The 18069-nt window shown below is 41.5% G+C and overlaps 1 protein-coding gene across 4 annotated transcripts in view; it reads left to right on the forward strand.

The window, feature by feature from the left end:
• Nucleotides 1-18069, forward strand: part of st6galnac (ST6 (alpha-N-acetyl-neuraminyl-2,3-beta-galactosyl-1,3)-N-acetylgalactosaminide alpha-2,6-sialyltransferase) — a 116630-nt gene that overhangs the window by 65838 nt on the left and 32723 nt on the right. The window contains exon 1 of one of the 4 annotated variants that reach the window (XM_043714978.1): nucleotides 16550-16634. The exons of the other annotated variants lie outside the window; for them this stretch is intronic. Within the exon in view, the coding sequence (XP_043570913.1) occupies nucleotides 16611-16634 (24 nt within the window). The 5' untranslated portion in view covers nucleotides 16550-16610. Of the gene's footprint in view, nucleotides 1-16549; nucleotides 16635-18069 lie in introns of those variants that run through there. 4 annotated transcript variants of the gene reach the window in all.

An 18069-nucleotide genomic window follows, 5' to 3' on the forward strand; every position in this document is an offset into this window, starting at 1 on the left:
CTAGATGGATGTGGTAATGGGTTTGGAAGGTGCTGACTGAAGATCTTTGAATTTCTGCAGTGTGTTTTGGAGATGGTACACACTACTGCTACTGAGGGTCAATGGTGGAGGGAGTGAATGGACTGCTTTGGCCTGCATGTTGTCAAGCATCTTTAATGTTGGAGCCCCACACATCCAGGCAAGTGGAGAATATTCCATTACGCTCCTGACTTGTGCCATTATGGGCAGGCTTTTAAAGAGTCAGGAGGTGAGTTACTTGCTGCTGTATTCCTGCCTCTGACCTGCTCTTGAAGGCACTGTTTATGCCGTTGAGTTTCTGGTCAATGGTAACCCCATGGATGCTGATAGTAGGGGATCCAGTGATGGTAACTGGTTTCTGAATGTCAATTTGTGGTGGATAGATCATTTCCTATTGAGAGATGGCCATTGTCTGGTATTGATATGGCACAAAATATGTTTGCTACTTGTCAGCCCAAACTTGGATATTGTTCAGAACTTGTGCATTTGAACATGGACTATTTGAGTATTTGAGGAACTGTGAATGATGCTGAACATTGTTCAATCATCCACAAACATCCCCACTTTCTGGCCTTATGATGGAGGGAAGGTAATTGAAGCCGCTGAAGATGATTGGGCCTAGGATATTATCCTGAGGGGCTCCCACAGAGATGTCCTGGAGCTGAGATGACTGACCTCCAACAACCACGACCATCTTCCTATGTAACAGGTGTCTCCAACCAGCTGAGACTTTGCCCCCTGATACCCATTGATTCTGGTTTATCTAGGGCTCCTTGATGTCATGCTTGGTCAAATAAAGCCTTGATGTCAAAGGCAGTTGTTCTCCTCTCTCATTCGCTCTGTTGTCCCTGGTTGAATCAAGGCTGTAATGAGGTCAGGAGCTGAGTGGCCCTGGTGGAACCCAAACTGGGTGTCACTGAGCAGGTTTTTGCTGAGCAGATGCTGCTTGATAGCACTGTTGATCACCCCATCCATCACTTTACTGATAATCAAGAGTAGACCGATGGGATAATAATTGGCTGAGTTGGATTTGTTCTGCTTTTTGTGTAAAAGACATACCTGGGCAATTTTCCACATTGTCAAGTAGATGTTATTGATTGATCCACTGGAACAGCTTAGCTAGGGAAGCAGCTAGTTCTGGAGCACAAGTCGTCATATTGTCAAGATCCATAGCCTTTGCAGTATCCAATGTCTCCAACCGTTTCTTGGTTATCACATGGAGTGAATCAAATTGGCTGAAGGCTGGTATCTGTGATATGGGAACCAGTGGAGGAGGCTGCGATGGATCATCCGCTCAGTGCTTCTGGCTGAAGATTGCTGTGAATGCCTCAGCCGTATCTTTTCCACTGATGTGCTGGGCTCTTCCATCATTGAGGATGGGGATATTGGTGGAGCTGCCTCCTCCAGTGAATTGTTCGATTATCCACCATCATTCACAAATGGAAATGGCAGGACTGCAGAGTTTAGATCTGATCTGTTGGTTGTGGGATCGCTTAGCTTTGTCTATCACTTGCTGCTTATGCTGTTTGGCTGCAAGTAGTCCTGTTTGGCTCCACCAGGTAGACACCTCATCTTCAGGGATGCCTGGTATTGCTCCATTGAACCAGAGTTGATCCCTTGGCTTGATGGTAATGGTTGAGTGGGGTATATGCTGTGCCATGAGGCTGCAGATTCTGCTGGAGTACAAGTCAGCTGCTGTTGATGACCCAGAGCGCCTCATGGATGCTCAGTCTGGAGTTGCTAGATCTGTTCAAGTTCTATGTCATTTTGCACGGTGACCATCTTACCGATTTAATGTCAGGCTGTTGTTTGACCAGTCTGTGAGACAGCTCTTCCAATTTTGACACTAATCCCGACACATTAGGAAGGAGGACTTCGCACAGTTGACAGGGTTGTTTCTGTCACTGTCTTTTCGAGCACCTAAGTTGGTCCGTGCAGTTTCATTTTTTTGTTGAGACTTTGTGGTGATTAGTACTACTGAGTTGCTTGCTAGGTCATTTCAGAGGGCTTTTACGAGTCAGCCACATTGCTGTGGGTTTGGAGTCACCAAACCAATTAAGGATGGGAGATTTCTTTCCCTGAAGGAATTGGTTTGTGAGGTTCCCTTCATGAGATTCTTACACGCTTGATGCAACTGCAATACGCCAACTTTTTGCGAATAGCCATAATTCAGTTAAGCATGTAAAGCTTTTTGGAGGATCACTTAACACTTTTTTTTAGCTGCTTGCGGAGCGGGTCAAGCGATGCACTCTGAATAAGGGAACAATCCTCCCTTTATACAGGGTTTCACATCCAAGCCAGTCACACGCAAGACACAACCCCCATGCCACTCCCCCATAGTCACATACCCAGCGACAGTGATAGTACACGTCCCCCAAAATCCATGTGTGATTAGATTATTCCTTATTTTTCAACTGCTATCTTGGATGGCTCAGTATTTACAGGGAACAGAGTATGACTAGATTGTCACATCTTGTCTGCAAGACAGAAAAACAAAACCCTCTCTGTGTAGTTTAGCATCTAATTTCTTACATGTCAGCAGAACAAATCCAAACCAGATGTTTTTTTTATTTCCCAACAACTGGCAATGGTTTCATGGTCATCATTAGATTCTTAATTCTGGATAGTTTTTATTGAATTCAAATTCCACAATCCTCTGTGGCAGAATTTGAACCCAGGTCCTAGAATATGAGCTGAGTTCCTTGATTAATTGTCCAGCGATAATACCACTAGGCCATGGGCTCCCCATATAGAATGGCCTCCAACTGTACAGTTCAGTTTTTGAGTCTGTTATCTAGTGGACACTTCCTGATCTCACGTGGGTTCAAAATGAATTGCCAAAATATTCAAACAAAAGTGGGTGGAAATAGATAAATGAGAAGAGTGTTTGTCAAAAAAAAAAGCCGAGAAGAGACTGCAAGGGATTAATAAAAAAAAAAGGCGATCCTCAAAGAAGTGTGAGTTGAATGTACCAACCTTTTTAAATATGCTCCTTTTGTGGAAACCATTTTTTTTAAGCTTCACTTGCAAATTGAGAAGCCAATAATGGCTCAGCTATTCAAACCCATTCTTCTAGCTATTAGCGTAATATAGCTCCAACCAGTTTATTTTGAGAACTGCAATATAATTTGTCTTGTTGTCTTTATTTTAAAGATAACTTCCTCTTCTTGAGTTTTAATGCCTTCAAGCTTTCTTTATAGTTGATTAGATTCCCTACAGTGTAGAGACAGGCCATTTGGCCCAACCAGTCCACAATTGACCCTCAGAGTCTTGACCTGCACATCTTTGTGACTGTGGGAGGAAACCGGAGCCCGGAGGAAACCCACGCAGACACGGGGAGATTGTGCAAACTCCACGCAGTCGCCCAAGATGGGAATCGAACCCAGGTCCCTGGCGCTGTGAGGCGGCAGTGCTAACCACTGAGCTACTATGACACCCATGCCGATTGCAGCTGGGAAAGGTTGCATGGAAGAAAATGAAACATTTTAAAAGAGCTGTGTCATTAGACTGCAGAAGCTTGGGTTGCAGACGCTGAGTTCTCTTAACTGCATGAATGTTTCCCTTTAGCTTCTGAGATTTAAAAAAAAGGAGAACTTGAGCTTGTGTATTTTTTTTGAGACATCTCTGAGTGCTTTACGGTCAATTGATGACCTTTCAAAGTGTAGTTATAGTTGTAAAGTAGCCAAACGTGGCAGCCAATTTGCATTCTGAAAGGTCTCAAACCGCAAGGAGGTAAGTGATCAGATAGGATGATGGTCACGGCACTAGTAGAATTTCCTTGCTCTTCAAATAGATTCATGAGGTTCCGTTTTACACCTGATTGAAGAATGATACATCTGAAAGGACAGTATGCCCTTATTTGGATTAGAAATATCAGTGAAGAAGATCTGCTTGAATGAGGTTTCAGCCACAAATAACGGAGCTGGACAAATGTGTCAAGAGCAAAGCCGAGGGTGACTTTTAAACGGTGAAATGCTCAAAAGAAGCTATTGTCTTCAGGCATGTAGCTGCCTGGTGTGCTCAGCCATGTGAGTGAGAACAGAAGATTGTAGAGTGACATTTGGTGGTATTGTCCACTCAGTCCAATCTCTGCTGCATGGGAGTTCAGTGTTATCTTTTTTCTTCTTTAAACTAAGAAAAATATGGGGTGTTTTCTGAAATGTTGGGAAGCATTTTGGAAAGGCAAATCAGGGCAGAACTCATACACTTAATGGTAAGGTCATGGTGGGTGTTGCTGAACAAAGAGACCTTGTTCATAGTTCCTTGAAGGTGGAGACGCAGGTAGATAGGATAGTGAAGAAGATAATGGGAAGCTTGCCTTTATTGGTCAGTGCTGAGTATAGGAGTTGGGAGGTCAAATTGTGCCTGTAGAGGGCATTGGTTGAAAAGGGTGCTGCTGGAAAAGCACAGTCAGGCAGCATCTGAGGAGCAGGAGAGTCGACGTTTTGAGCATAAGCTCTTCACCAGGAAGATGAAGAGCTAATGCTTGAAACTTTGATTCTCCTGCTCCTCGGATGCTGCCTGACCAACTGTGCTTTTCCATTACCACACTTCTTGACTCCGATCTCCAGCATCTGCAATTCTTTTTTTCTCCCAGGACGTTGGTTAGGCCACTTTTGCAATACTGTGTTCAATTCTGGTCTCCCTCCTATTGGAAAGATGTTGTGAAACTTGAAAGGATTCAGAAAAAAATTAACAATAATGTTGTTGGGACTGGAGGGTTTGAATTATAGGGAGAAGCTGAATAGGCTGGGGCTGTTTTCCCTGGAGCATTGGAGCCTAAGGGGTGGCCTTATAGAGATTTATAAAATCATGAAGGGCATGGGTAGGGTGAATAGACAAGGTCTTTTCCCCAGATGGAGGAGTCCAAAACTAGAGGACATAAGTTTAGGGTGAGAGGGGAAAGATTTAAAAGGGACCCAACGGACAATATTTTCAAGCAGAGGGTGGTGTGTGTATGGAATGAGCTGCCAGAGGAAGTGTTGGAGGCTGGTACAATCATAACATTTAAAGGCATCTGGATGGGTATATGAATAGCAAGGGTTTGGAGAGATATGGGCCAAGTGCTGGCAAACGGGACTAGATCAATTTAGTCAGCATGAGATCTGTTTCCATGTTGTACATCTCTATGACTCTAACTGTGGAGCATTAGAGAGACTTGGGTCTTGGTGAATGGGGAGAATGTAGACTTCGGATTTGTTATAGGTACTGGTTGTCCTGGTTGGGTCCAAATTTTGTTGGTCTGAACATAGTCCGGAGTCCGTGCGGGGTCAGTCGGTTCCGTAGGCAGGTGCTGAGGAAGGAGATGTGGCTGTGGTAGCAAGTCTGTTTGAGAACGTGGCTGAAGAAGGGCTCATGCCTGAAACGTCGATTCTCCTGCTCCTTGGATGCTGCCTGACCTGCTGCGCTTTTCCAGCAACACATTTTCAGCTCTTGGTGAATGGGTCGCATTGGATCAGTGCAAAGAAAATCAGAACATTTGTTGCATTGTTGACTTTTCCCTCAAATGAGCTGGGATACAAATTACCAGAAGTAATGTAACATTACATAATCTTGTAATGTAACATTACAAGATATCTTGTACTTGGAAGGGGGTGGACTGCAGATTCATCAGAATGATAACAGAATTGTTGTTGTTACAGAAGGAGGCCATTGGACCCATCATGCCTACTGTGACTCTTTGAGCAATTCTCTGTGTCATTTCCCCTCCTTCGCCTTGAAATCCTTTACTGTCATCCTCTTTGGGTCATATTCCAATTCCCTCATGAATGCCCCAAATGTGCCTGCCCCAGTTACTTACTTGGACAGTTGATTCTGGACTTCAGCCACTCATTTTGTGAAAATAGTCTTTGTGTTGATTTGGTTTCTTTTGTCAATTACCTTTAAATCTCTGACCTCACATTCTTGATCTTACCACCAGTGGGAATGATTTCCAGCTTGATGACTCTTCCCCCACTCCTAGCTTTCTCTTTTCAAAGGGAAAAAAATATTTGAGCTTCTCCAATCTATCTCCATGACCGAAGTGCTAGATATTGGATTAACTTGAGGACAAGTTATTGTAGCTTGTAACTGCCTGAATAAAGAAGGTAAAGGAATGGTATAACTGGGTAGTTTTGGAGATGCGTAAAGGATTCAGTAGGGTAGATAGACATTATTTCCTCTGATGGGGAAAAGGAAATACCATGTCAAGGTTGGAGCGAGGTAAATTCTGGCAATGTTGGGGAAGCACTGTGAAAAGGGAAATGGGAGCCTGGAATACATTTTTTTTTTGCTCAAAGGCTAGGTTAAACTGAGGGTGTTTGGCAAGGGCACCGATATTGAGGGATAATGAAGCAACGTCAGTAAATGCAATTGAGGTGTAACTAGAAACTGATTTAAAGCGAGTGGCTGAATGGACGCTCGCCCCCTCCTGCAATCATGGATCATGGGATCGTACAGCACAGAAGAGACCATTTGGCCCATCGAGTCTACACTGACCTGTCTACACTCATCCGACTTTCCTGCAAGTCGCCCACAGCCTTGAATGCTATGACATTTCAAGTGCTCATCCAAGTACTACTAAACGGTTGTGAGGTTTCTCACCCTTCCTATCTGCAGCCCCAGAACTGCATTCAAAACTCTGAATAAAAACAATCTTTCTCCAAATGCCCTGTAAACCTCCTGCCCTTCACCTTAACATTCTGCCCCCTCCTATTGAGGTCTTTCTATTGTTGCCATTTATGTGTCAGCTTTCACTGAAGAATGGATGGAGTTGTGCATTTCCATCCTCTAAAGTTAAAATTCCAGACTATTCAATCATATCAATGGAATTGGACTTGTTTATTTCTTGACTCTGAAATGTAGGACAGCATTCCAGTTGCTATAAAGCACCAGGTCCGTGGGCCCAGTCACAGCATGAGAGATTATCATCTCTCATAGTCATTTTGCAATTCCATATTTAAAACCGAGCATATCCAATTCTTCTGAGCTTTGAGGTAGGTTGTGTTCCTACTCAGCTGCCCAACTCTTAGTGGAACACCTGACATTGAAATGTAACCTAAGGAGCTTGGCTTGTTACTGCCCTGTTTGTAGCTGTTAGACACATTGTCTTTCAGGGACACTCTTGAGTTGAGTAGCATTTCATGCATTTTCTACTGTGCAGTAAAATATTGCTATTCACATTATCTTATTTAAATGCTGATACCATATCCTCCAAATTGCTGCAACATCCTCAGAATCTGCAGTTTGGAAGTTCAAGTTCTTGCTATCTGTAAGTAAACATTAGCGAGTGACTAACGAGATTTGATTTCAGCCCAAACGTCTTCATGTTTGAGCTTATGCAAACCGAGAAAAGGGTAGGCCTGCTGCATGTCCCCTATCCTAGCCCAACTATTCACAAAGCTCTGAATTGATGCTGAAAGAAGGCTATTCCCATTATCTGACATCTCACACTGGTTTTCCTTTTTGGTCTATCAGCTGTAGTTAAAAGATGCTCTTGTCTAGAAAGCTACCTGGAGGCCAAATTAATTATTTTTTTCCTCTTGTCATCGAGATGAAAATGTTGCCTTTTTGGAAGCTTATAAATGTAGAAACTTTTGCTCACAGTGTTAAAGTATGGAAAAGATTTATTGTATGAAGCACATGCAACTAACTCAATTTTGCAACTTTGGTTTGAATGAGGATAGAAGTATAACATAGGATTTAATTTTTTTTCAAACCTTCTTTTCTTCCACCTCACCCCACCGTCATGCTCTCACAATCCCTCCTGATCTCATAAGGAAAGCTTTTAAAACATAGGCATTTATCCCAGCGAGAGGTGCTATATAGCAGATTGATTGATTGTTTGTATAGGTGAGGCAGGGCAATAATTAAGTAATATGGTTTAAAAAAAATGCTGAGTATGGTCTCTGGTCTCTAAGCTGTTGGGGCTAATGGCTCAAGGATAAAACACGACTCCAATGTGCTGCACTTTGCTAAGAATGAAGCATGAACCATAACTGTACCCAAGCCATTGCCGTAGATTACTTGGTGAAATGTGTGACACATGGGAAAGAAATGTTGATGTGTGATGAAACATCTCCCCCGTTTCTCACTGAATCTATTCACCGTATGTTTTTGGACCTAAGTTGACTTGCATTATTTTGCATGTTGGCTAGAGGTTTAAGATGAGCATTTTGTTAATAATAAATGAAGTAAGTAGTCAAACATATTGCTCAATGGGTGTGCAGCATACTCGTTCCTCTCTGTTTACGTCAGCTTGACCAAAAGAGACTTTGTACTTCCAGAATTGACTGGTCCAACCTGCGTCTCACTGGTACTTTGTACTCTCTGTAAACTTGACTTCGTCCAAATCTCTGCTGCCCTTCTCTGCTGTGGTTCTGTTCGCCGAGCTGGAAGGTTACAAATCTTCGCACAAACTTTGCCCTTCTCTGTAGATATGGGCAGTCCTTTTTTGCCTATTGCCCATTCACAGGCTGATCTCCATTTGGCTCTGAGTCTGACAATGCTTTGATTTTAAACTTTGCACTTGCCTTTTCAAATCTTTCCATAGCCTCATGCCTGCCCAATCTATGTGATCTTCTCCTGCCGAATATGATATTCATACTTGTCTAATTCTAGCTTTTTGAGCTTTCCTGTTTTTAATTATTTAATTGCAGTTGGAATTGCTGCCTTTTATCCGCCATGGCTTGAAGCTCTGGAATATTGCCTGCCTTGAGTTTTTTTTTCTTCCTCCTTTTAAAGTGTTTCAAACTCATTGACTAAACGTTTTGGCTATCTCATCCGATATCACCTTATGCAGTTTAGTGTCAAGTTCCATCTTACTCTAAAGAGTCTTGAGAGATTTAATTACACAAGGTGCCTTTATACCTGTAGTCTCCAGATATACTAAGCTGTTAAAGGGGAAGGAAGGAACGATCTAAAAGTTAGTGTCTCTGAAGTACAAAGAAAATTAAAACACTTGAAATTCTGGTGTTTTTGATATTGTTTGCTTCCTTTTAACTAATGTTTTTTTTTTCTGAACGTTTTTCTCTCTGTTATTGCTATTCATTGTGATTTTGGATCTGTTATATTCATGCAACAATTGAGCTTATACTTCCCTTTTGTTCCCTTGACAGGAGATAGATAAGTATTGACTTGTTGGGGCTGGGTTTGAAGCCCCTAAATAGATAATTCTGAGGTTTTAAGCGCTGTATGGAATGGTCGGATTCTTGAGTATTCTTTGTTCAGGCAGCACTTTGAACTAAGATTCCAACATAGTGTAGCAACTGCGTACATGCTCAACTATCCATGTATTGGTTACTGTCAAAAAGTGTGGGGCTGGAAAAGCACAGCCAGTTGGGCAGCATCCTATGAGCAGGAGAGTCAACGTTTCGAGTATAAGCTGTTCAGGAATTCCTGATGAAGAGCTTAAGCTTGAAACGTCGACTCTCCTGTCCCTTGGATGCTGCCTGGCCTGCTGTGCTTTTCCAGCCCCACACGTATTGACTCTGATCTCCAGCATCTGCAGTCCTCACTTTCTCCATATACTGGTTACTGTCCTTTTAATCTTTGTTCTTTAAGTTACCGTTTATAGTCCCAGTCAATTCTGTTGGGTTTAAGTTTGTATGCTACATTGGGAACCAGCATTTTACTATTGCCTTGTTTGTGGAGGTGGTCTGCAGCATTATTTATTAAAACTGCTCTATGCAGGGATTGTAACTTTCTGTTTTAACAGACGTAACTGAAATTCCCTGGAAAGTAATTGCATAAAGTGTTAGTGCAATTGCTTGCTAGAGGGGAGAGTATATCACTTTTTTTGGAAATGGTGTACTTTTTAAAATACTCTTTGTTTCTGTGCAAAGACTTCAAGATTATCAGTGATGAGTTCTTCACCTATTAATGCACTATCCTTTTTGGAAAGTGATGATTTGTACATGATATCATGGGCTGTAGCAGTCTTTGTTATTAATCTTCATGCCTTGTGTTTAGGCAGTATGTGCTAATGGAGTACATAATCCTAGATGTCTTCGACATCAAGCCTGATCATCTGAAGAGCATACTTTCAAAGAGGGGTGACTGGGAATAATGATCAGGACTGCAAGGTTCCTGTTTTATTTTGCTCTCTGTCCTTCCCAGTCCTCAAGCCGAACTAATAGAGCCAGTTATTGCAGTTGAGATGCACAAAGCTGTCTTCGACTTGCTCCCTGTGCACAGATTGGCCATGAGACCTGGGAAATTTCTGTGCTCTGTTCACTTTGTGAACGAACATTTGGAGAACTTTTTTTCTCACTGACTTTAAAATGCAGAAAATGTAAAGTAAATTAGTGAGTTTAAAAGGAACTCCTGCGTGGTGCCTTTCCGTTATGATTTTTCATAACCACTTGACACCTAAATTAAGGGTTCTCCAGTTTGTTTACTGGATTTTTTTTGCATCATGTCACAAAATATTCAGTTAATTGTATCGCCTCTAAATCAAAATCTTTTTCTGATAACTTTCTCTGACCGAGGACAACAACTTGTATCCATGTAACACTTCTAATGTAACAAAACCTCCAAAGGTGCTATTGTTTAGTCTTTTGAGGGGATTGTAATGACACAAAGACTCAATTACTTTGAACAAATTAAATGAATCCTTTAAGAGTATTAGAAACATCATTCAAGGTTATTCACAATGATAGCTTGTGAATTAAAGATTAGAGCTTCAATTACTGAATATGTAGTATCTCTGAAATCAACAAATTTTACAGACTGTGTACCAATTACTTTGCATCTGCTTGCTGGCATCATTGCTTTCTCCTCTGTCCCAACTGGACTGAGTAGTGAATCATCTTTGGTTATTAATGTGCTGATGCCTGTTCCCTTGGAGATGACCCATGCTTAGTACGTCCCACCAATTTAAATCTGGAGCTTGAGATTTAAAATGTCAACATGGCATGCTGTGAAACTGAATTGCATGAGTCAGGTCATTGGTGAGGTAGTACCAGAAAGGTTAGGCCATAGTAAAATCCTAGTGTTGTTATTAATGTCCTACCAGTCCAAGCCTGCGTGCAAGCCATTTATAATCAACCTCCATCAAGGAAATAGGTATCACTGCTGTGGGGGCTACAGCTGTTCAAGGTGGTCTTGTTATTACCGTCAGGAAACCAGAGATGACTTAAGTCTTGTATTTTCATTCAGGGAAATAGCCAAAAACATTGTACATCCCATATTGTGTACAGAATGATTTCAAAAATTTTTAAAACTGTACCAACCTATCAGCAAACATTTATTAAAAAATAGGAGCAAGTGTAGGCTATTTGGCCCCTTTTGAGTCTGCTGTCTTATTTCATATGCTCATGGCTGATCATCCAACTCAGTCCCCTTGTTCCTACTTTCTCCCTATGCCCTGTGATCCTTTTAGCCCTAAGAACTACTGCATTCAATTCAGATCTCGCTCCTAGCGGAAGGATGTTGTGAAATTTGAAAGGGTTCAGGAAAGATTAACAAGAATGTTGCCAGAGTTGGAGGGTTTGAGCTATGGGGAGAGGCTGAACAGGCTGGGACTGTTTTCCCTGGAGTGTCGGAGGCTGAGGGGTGACCTTATAGAGGTTTATAAAATCATGAGAGGCGTGGATAGGGTAAATAGACAAGACCTTTTCCCCACAGTAAGGGAGTCCAGAACTAGAGGGCATAAGCTTAGAGTGAGAGGGGAAAGATATAAAAAAAGACCGAAGGGGCAACGTTTTCATGCAGAGGATGGTGTGAGTATGGAATGAGCTGCCAGAGGAAATGGTGGAGGCTAGTACAATTACAGCATTTAAAAGACATCTGGATGGGTATATTCAATAGGAAGGGTTTAGAGGGATTTGGGCCAAATGTAAATCTATATATTTAGGATATCTGGTCAGTATGGACAAGTTGGACCAAAGCATTTGTTTCCATGCTGTATAGCTCTATGATGCTATGAACTATCCAACTCCTTCTTGAAAGCATTCAATGTTTTGGTCTCAGCAGCTCTCTGTGGCAGAGAATTCCCCAGGCTCCCGGGGAGACTGGGCGCCTCCTAGCAGAGCTGAATAGCTCTATGACGCTATGAACTATCCAACTCCTTCTTGAAAGCATTCAATGTTTTGGTCTCAGCAGCTCTCTGTGGCAGAGAATTCCCCAGGCTCCCCACTCTCTGGGTGAGGGCATTTCATTGCATCTCAGTCCTAAACCCTGTATCCTTAAACTGTGGCTCCTACTTCTGGGGTTTTTGTTGATCCAAAATTAGATTTGTCACATTTGGTAAGTTTTGCTAAACTGTAATGCATCTTTTTTTTTAAAATGTATCATAAAAGCTTTGAGTTTCTGTCTTAGAAACCATAAATATTACAGAACCACCAATACTTTCAGTTGCTCTTTTGGACTCTTGATATAGAATCAGTGATTATAGTTGTGACTCATTTTGTAAATCTTCAGTTTGTTTTATTGCTAATATTTTTAGTGTTGGAAAACCTGAATAGAATTGTCCCGAAAGCTATGGTCCATTTCTGTTATTCTGTATAACGTTGGTTTCCTGTTGCAAATAAGCAATTGCTTTTGGGGTTTAATTCTGGTATAGCAACGTTTCAGTATGACTTGTAGCACCAACGTCAATAAATTTGTAGAATTCTTGAGATTAAATTTTGATAAAAATGGTATCACTGTCATTTTCTATGTTGAGTTGGATTTAACAATGATAAGGATTTTAAAAAAAAATTTAAAAAGTGATCTTCAAATCCCCTCATGGCAAATTATCAAAAATGTTGAATAAATATACTTGCGTTTGAGGCAGTTCAGGGAAGGTTCATGAGGTTGAATCCTATAAGGAAGAGGAAATGTTAGCCGATATTCATTGGAGCTCAGGATGAGACATGGTTGTGTTCAAACATAGAAGATTCTGAGGGGGTTTGGTGGAGTTGATGCTGAAATGATATTTCCTCTTTTAGAATTGGAGGATATATTTTCAGAATTTTAATGCAAGACTGAGGTGCAGCAGATTTCTTAATATCCAGCATTGTCTACCATAGAAAACAGAGGTCCAAAGCTGAAGGAGTTGCATTTTCAGGTAGTTGATGATTTTGGGGAAGAGGCAGGAAACTGTACTGAGGCAATGCTTAGATTCCTCCACAATCTTATTGAATAGCAGAGTAGGTTTGAAGATCACATGGCCAACTCCTATTTCTTAAACCCTTAGTGAAATCTTGCCTTTATATAAAGACTCCGAGTACTTTACAGCCAATTGAACTTTACAACCGTGACTAAACTTCAAAAGGTAGACAATCTGAGCAGGTCACTTTGGGCACTGCAAGCTCCAACACCCAGCATCATGATAATGGCCAGATGATAATATTCATTGGTAACATTGATCAATTGAAAATATTGTCTAAGACACTGGGGTGATGTTATGGACCAAGCCAGACCCCCTCAAAACATATTTCAAGAAAGTAGCCCAGACCCTAACTTTGCTATCTGTTTTAAGCAGATGTAAGGTGGATATTCCTGGAGTAATGCAGCTGGTCCAACTATTTAGTTTTAAATGAAACAGAATTTACTTACAAGATTTACCAAATGAAATACAAACAAAAAAGAACAGGTTACAGAATAACAACTGTTTGAAAACCCAAACTATTTATCCCAACTTAATAATGCTGTTCCAAATACTTGCAACGATCCCCACAAACACCCCTTTGCAAAAAAAGCAAAAGTGCAACACAGGGTCTTACAGGAGAGATGTCTGAGAGAGGGAGGTTCACAATGGACCTGCTTCTTTGGGTCCAGCAGCTTCACAATTAACTGCTTATTTTCTCTGAACCCAAACCAGCTGAACTGGGTGAACTGGCTACTCCCCTTTCATTGTACAAGTGTTTGTTCTAAAACTTAAAAGCCTTTTACCTGAGGTGGAATCTGTTAGCTACAATCAAATTGGCCATAAAACCCATCCAAGCCAAACCTATTAGCAACTCTGCATTCATGACCCTTCTGATTAAAGAAATCAAAGGCAACCACAGTCACACTAGCTCCATAATCCTAATGCAAAAGCAGATTGTGCAAGGACTCAAAAATGTAAGATGCAATTGACATATCATCCTTTATGAGAAGTTTGTTAAACAAGGTCATTTCAAAGCACAGGTCTTCTGGCAGACTAGGCCATGTTGAATATACCGCAGCATTATACAAAAACATTTATGGGTGGCACGGTGGCTCAGTGGTTAGCACTGCTGCCTCACATCGCCAGGGACCCAGATTCAATTCTCGCCTCTGGGCAATTGTCTATGTGGAGTTGCACATTCTCCCCGTGTCTGCGTGGCTTTCCTCTGGGTGCCCCGGTTTCCTCCCACAGTCCAAAGATGTGCAGGTCAGGTGAATTGGCCATGCTAAATTGCCCATAGTGTTAGGTGCATTAGTCAGGGGTAAATGTAGGGGAATGGTTCTGGATGGGTTGCTCTACGGAGGGTCAGTGTGGACTTGTTGGGCCGAAGGGCTTGTTTTCACACTGTATGGAATCTAATCTAGGATTCTAATTAGATCTACCTCTGCCAGAGGACCTTGTACATTGAATTCACCTTGTTTAATGTACAAAGTCCTCTGGCAGAGGTAGATCTAATCTTTTTGTATAATGCTGCAGTATATTCAACATGGCCTAGTCTGCCAGAAATGACCTTGTTTAAACATACTTCTCATAAAGGGTGACATATTTAGGGTGTAGTTTTGCTCGCTGAGCTGTAGGTTTGATATCCAGAGGTTTCATTACCTGGCTAGGTAACATCATCAGTGGCGACCTCCAAGTGAAGCGAAGCTGTTGTCTCCTGCTTTCTATTTATATCTTTCTCCTGGATGGGATTCCTGGGGTTTGTGGTGATGTCATTTCCTGTTCATTTTCTGAGGGGTTGTCCTACGTAGTGTTTGTGGCAGTCCTTGCATGGAATTTTGTAGATGACGTTGGTTTTGTCCATGGGTTGTGCTGGGTCTTTTAAGTTTGTTAGTTTTTGTTTGAGAGTGTTGGAGGGTTTGTGTGCTACTAGGATTCCGAGGGGTCTTAGTAGTCTGGCTGTCATTTCTGAAACTTCCTTGATGTATGGTAAGGTGGTTAGGGTTTCTGGCTGTGTTTGGTCTGTTTGTTGGCATTCAGATTATGGAGCTAGTATGGTTGTGGAGATGTCAGTATAGTTTGTTGTATTGCAGGTTTGCATTAGATTTGCAAATAACTTCCTCCATAAAATTTGGTATCAATTTTGTTGTGAAATGGAAACAAGGTCTTATTCCGTAAGGACTGAGATATGTTTGCAATTCTTTCTAACTTTTTAGAATGAGCCTTTGCATAATAATATTGTATGTTCTGTGTGGTTCTGAAAAGGTTACAACTTGATTGGGAGCAGTAAACATTGGCCACACAGATAACATCATGAGGACTTGATCAGTGTAAAGAGAAACTGAGAGGAGGGCTATTGTGCTCCAAACACACAACCACATTAAACAAAAGCAGAAATTGCTGGAAGAACTCAGCAAATTTGGCAGCATCTGTGCAGAGAAATCAGTTAACATTTCTGGTCCAGTGACCCTTTAGAAGTTCTGAAGCAGGGTCACGGGACTTGAAACATTAATTCTGATTTCTCTCCACAGATGCTGCCTGACAGGCTGAGCTTTCCCAGCAATTTTCCTTTTTTGTTTCTGATCTCCAGCATCTGCAGTTCTTTCAGATTTGTACTCTTTCCAGTTATGTGGGTCATATTCATGTAATGTGCATAGGGCTGTGTGTGCGCAGAACCCACTTCATGCCATTTACTCAACAGGACCTTCTGGTTGGATTAGAAAGCTGGCTAACCCTCCAAGTGTTGCAAAGTTGGGCACAGTAACTGTAGATTGGGAGACAGGAAGTTAGAATTTGGTGTTCGTAAAATTTGTAAAATGGGGAAAGCATTGCGTGGTCCCTTTTAAAAGATGGTGTTTTCTCAGTGCTTTGGGATTTTAAAATGGATATCTGTGAAAAGTAGCTGGAAAGATTACAAGTACAGAGAGCAGCCGAACTGAAGCATTTTGAATCAAAAGGCCATACAGTTAGCAGACCAAGCAGCAGTTTTAACCAAGACAACCAGGTTTTTAATTTAGAGTGTGGTGCTGGAAAGCACAGCAGGTCAGGAATGAAGGAATCCTTATGAAGGGCTTTTGCCCAAAACGTCAATTCTCCTGCTCCTTGGATGCTGTCTGACCTGCTGTGCTTTTCCAGCATTTCACTCTTGACTCTAATGTCCAGCATCTGCAGCCAATCAATTTGAACCAGCACTTAGAAACAAAAACCTATTGCATTTAAATCAATGGTTTCGACAACATCGGATTGGTCCTATGTAAGAAATATTGTGTATATGGGATGGACTTCCAGAGGAAATGCTAGAGGCTGTAACGATTACAGTATTTAAAAGAGATCTGCGCAGGTACATGGATAGGAAAGGTTTAGAGGGATATGGGCCAAATGGGTTGAGTTCAGTTGGAGAAATCTGGCAGGCATGATTGGGTTGAGCCCAAGGGTCTGCTTCCATGCTTTATGACTCGATCACTCTCTCTCTTTGTATAGCACCTTTTCACAGTTTCTGGATTTCGTAAAGTACTTCACAGCCAATGATGCTCATTGAGGAATGAACATTGATCAAAGTGCTGAGGTAACCTCCCAACTCCTTTCACTGTGGGATCTTTTATCACTTGAGAATGAGTGGGATGGCCTCCTCTGAAAGATGGCTACTCCAACTATGCAGCAGTGCTCCTGTGTGTCAGCCGACACTTCTGTAAACAACAATGAGTTAGTTAGTCACCAGAGAGTCTGTATTTAGAGATGTTGACTTGAGGGATAAAATTGTACCAGGTTGTTTGGAAAATTTGTTGCTGCTCTCCTTGTAGTGGCAAGTAATTTTTATTTTGTAGCCACCTGAGGAGTAAGTTGGGAAATTGTTTTAACACCTCACCTGAAAGCAGGTGCGTCAAAAGAGTGCAGATCTACATGATCTGCACCTCTCATCAAAACCTTGCATCACGTGGCTCCTCTTCAGATCCCACATGGTCTGATCTATATGAAAGTAGAAATTAGAGCTACTTGTCAAGATTATCAAATTTGAACCTTTCATCTCCCAAGTGTTATATTTTGTCTTTCAAAATGAAATGCAATTTGATGCATTAAATTGTCATTGCATTTCAGTAGACTTTATCTTCATTTTGATTATTAATTACATATATGCAATACCATTTTCATTATAAAACTATTTTGGGTTCTTAAGTCTGGATTTCAAAATGACTGTAAAATCATGTTGGAAATACATGTTGCATAATTATTGTGAACCACATTATTTTTTCTGATCCCTGAAAGATTGATCGCGTGTTTCCCTGCATATGCCAACTCCTTTTTAGCTAACCAGGGGTTCTCTCTCTCTCACTCGCGCTCTCTCTCTCACTCATTCTCTTGCACTCATACTCTCACTCATACTCTCACTCATACTCTCACTCATACTCTCACTCATACTCTCACTCATACTCTCACTCATACACTCTCACTTACTCTCACTCATACTCTCACTCATACTCTCACTCATACTCTCACTCATACTCTCACTCATACTCTCACTCATACTCTCACTCATACTCTCACTCATACTCTCACTCATACTCTCACTCATACTCTCACTCATACTCTCACTCATACTCTCACTCATACTCTCACTCATACTCTCACTCATACTCTCACTCATACTCTCACTCATACTCTCACTCATACTCTCACTCATACTCTCACTCATACTCTCACTCATACTCTCACTCATACTCTCACTCATACTCTCACTCATACTCTCACTCATACTCTCACTCATACTCTCACTCATACTCTCACTCATACTCTCACTCATACTCTCACTCATACTCTCACTCATACTCTCACTCATACTCTCACTCATACTCTCACTCATACTCTCACTCATACTCTCACTCATACACTCTCACTCATACACTCTCACTCTCTCTCTCACTCACTCTCACTCACTCTCTCACACTCTCTCACACTCTCTCACACTCTCTCACACTCTCTCACACTCTCTCACACTCTCTCTC

The sequence above is a fragment of the Chiloscyllium plagiosum genome, chromosome 24 (assembly GCF_004010195.1).
Source record: "Chiloscyllium plagiosum isolate BGI_BamShark_2017 chromosome 24, ASM401019v2, whole genome shotgun sequence".
NCBI classification, from domain to species: Eukaryota; Metazoa; Chordata; class Chondrichthyes; order Orectolobiformes; family Hemiscylliidae; genus Chiloscyllium; species Chiloscyllium plagiosum.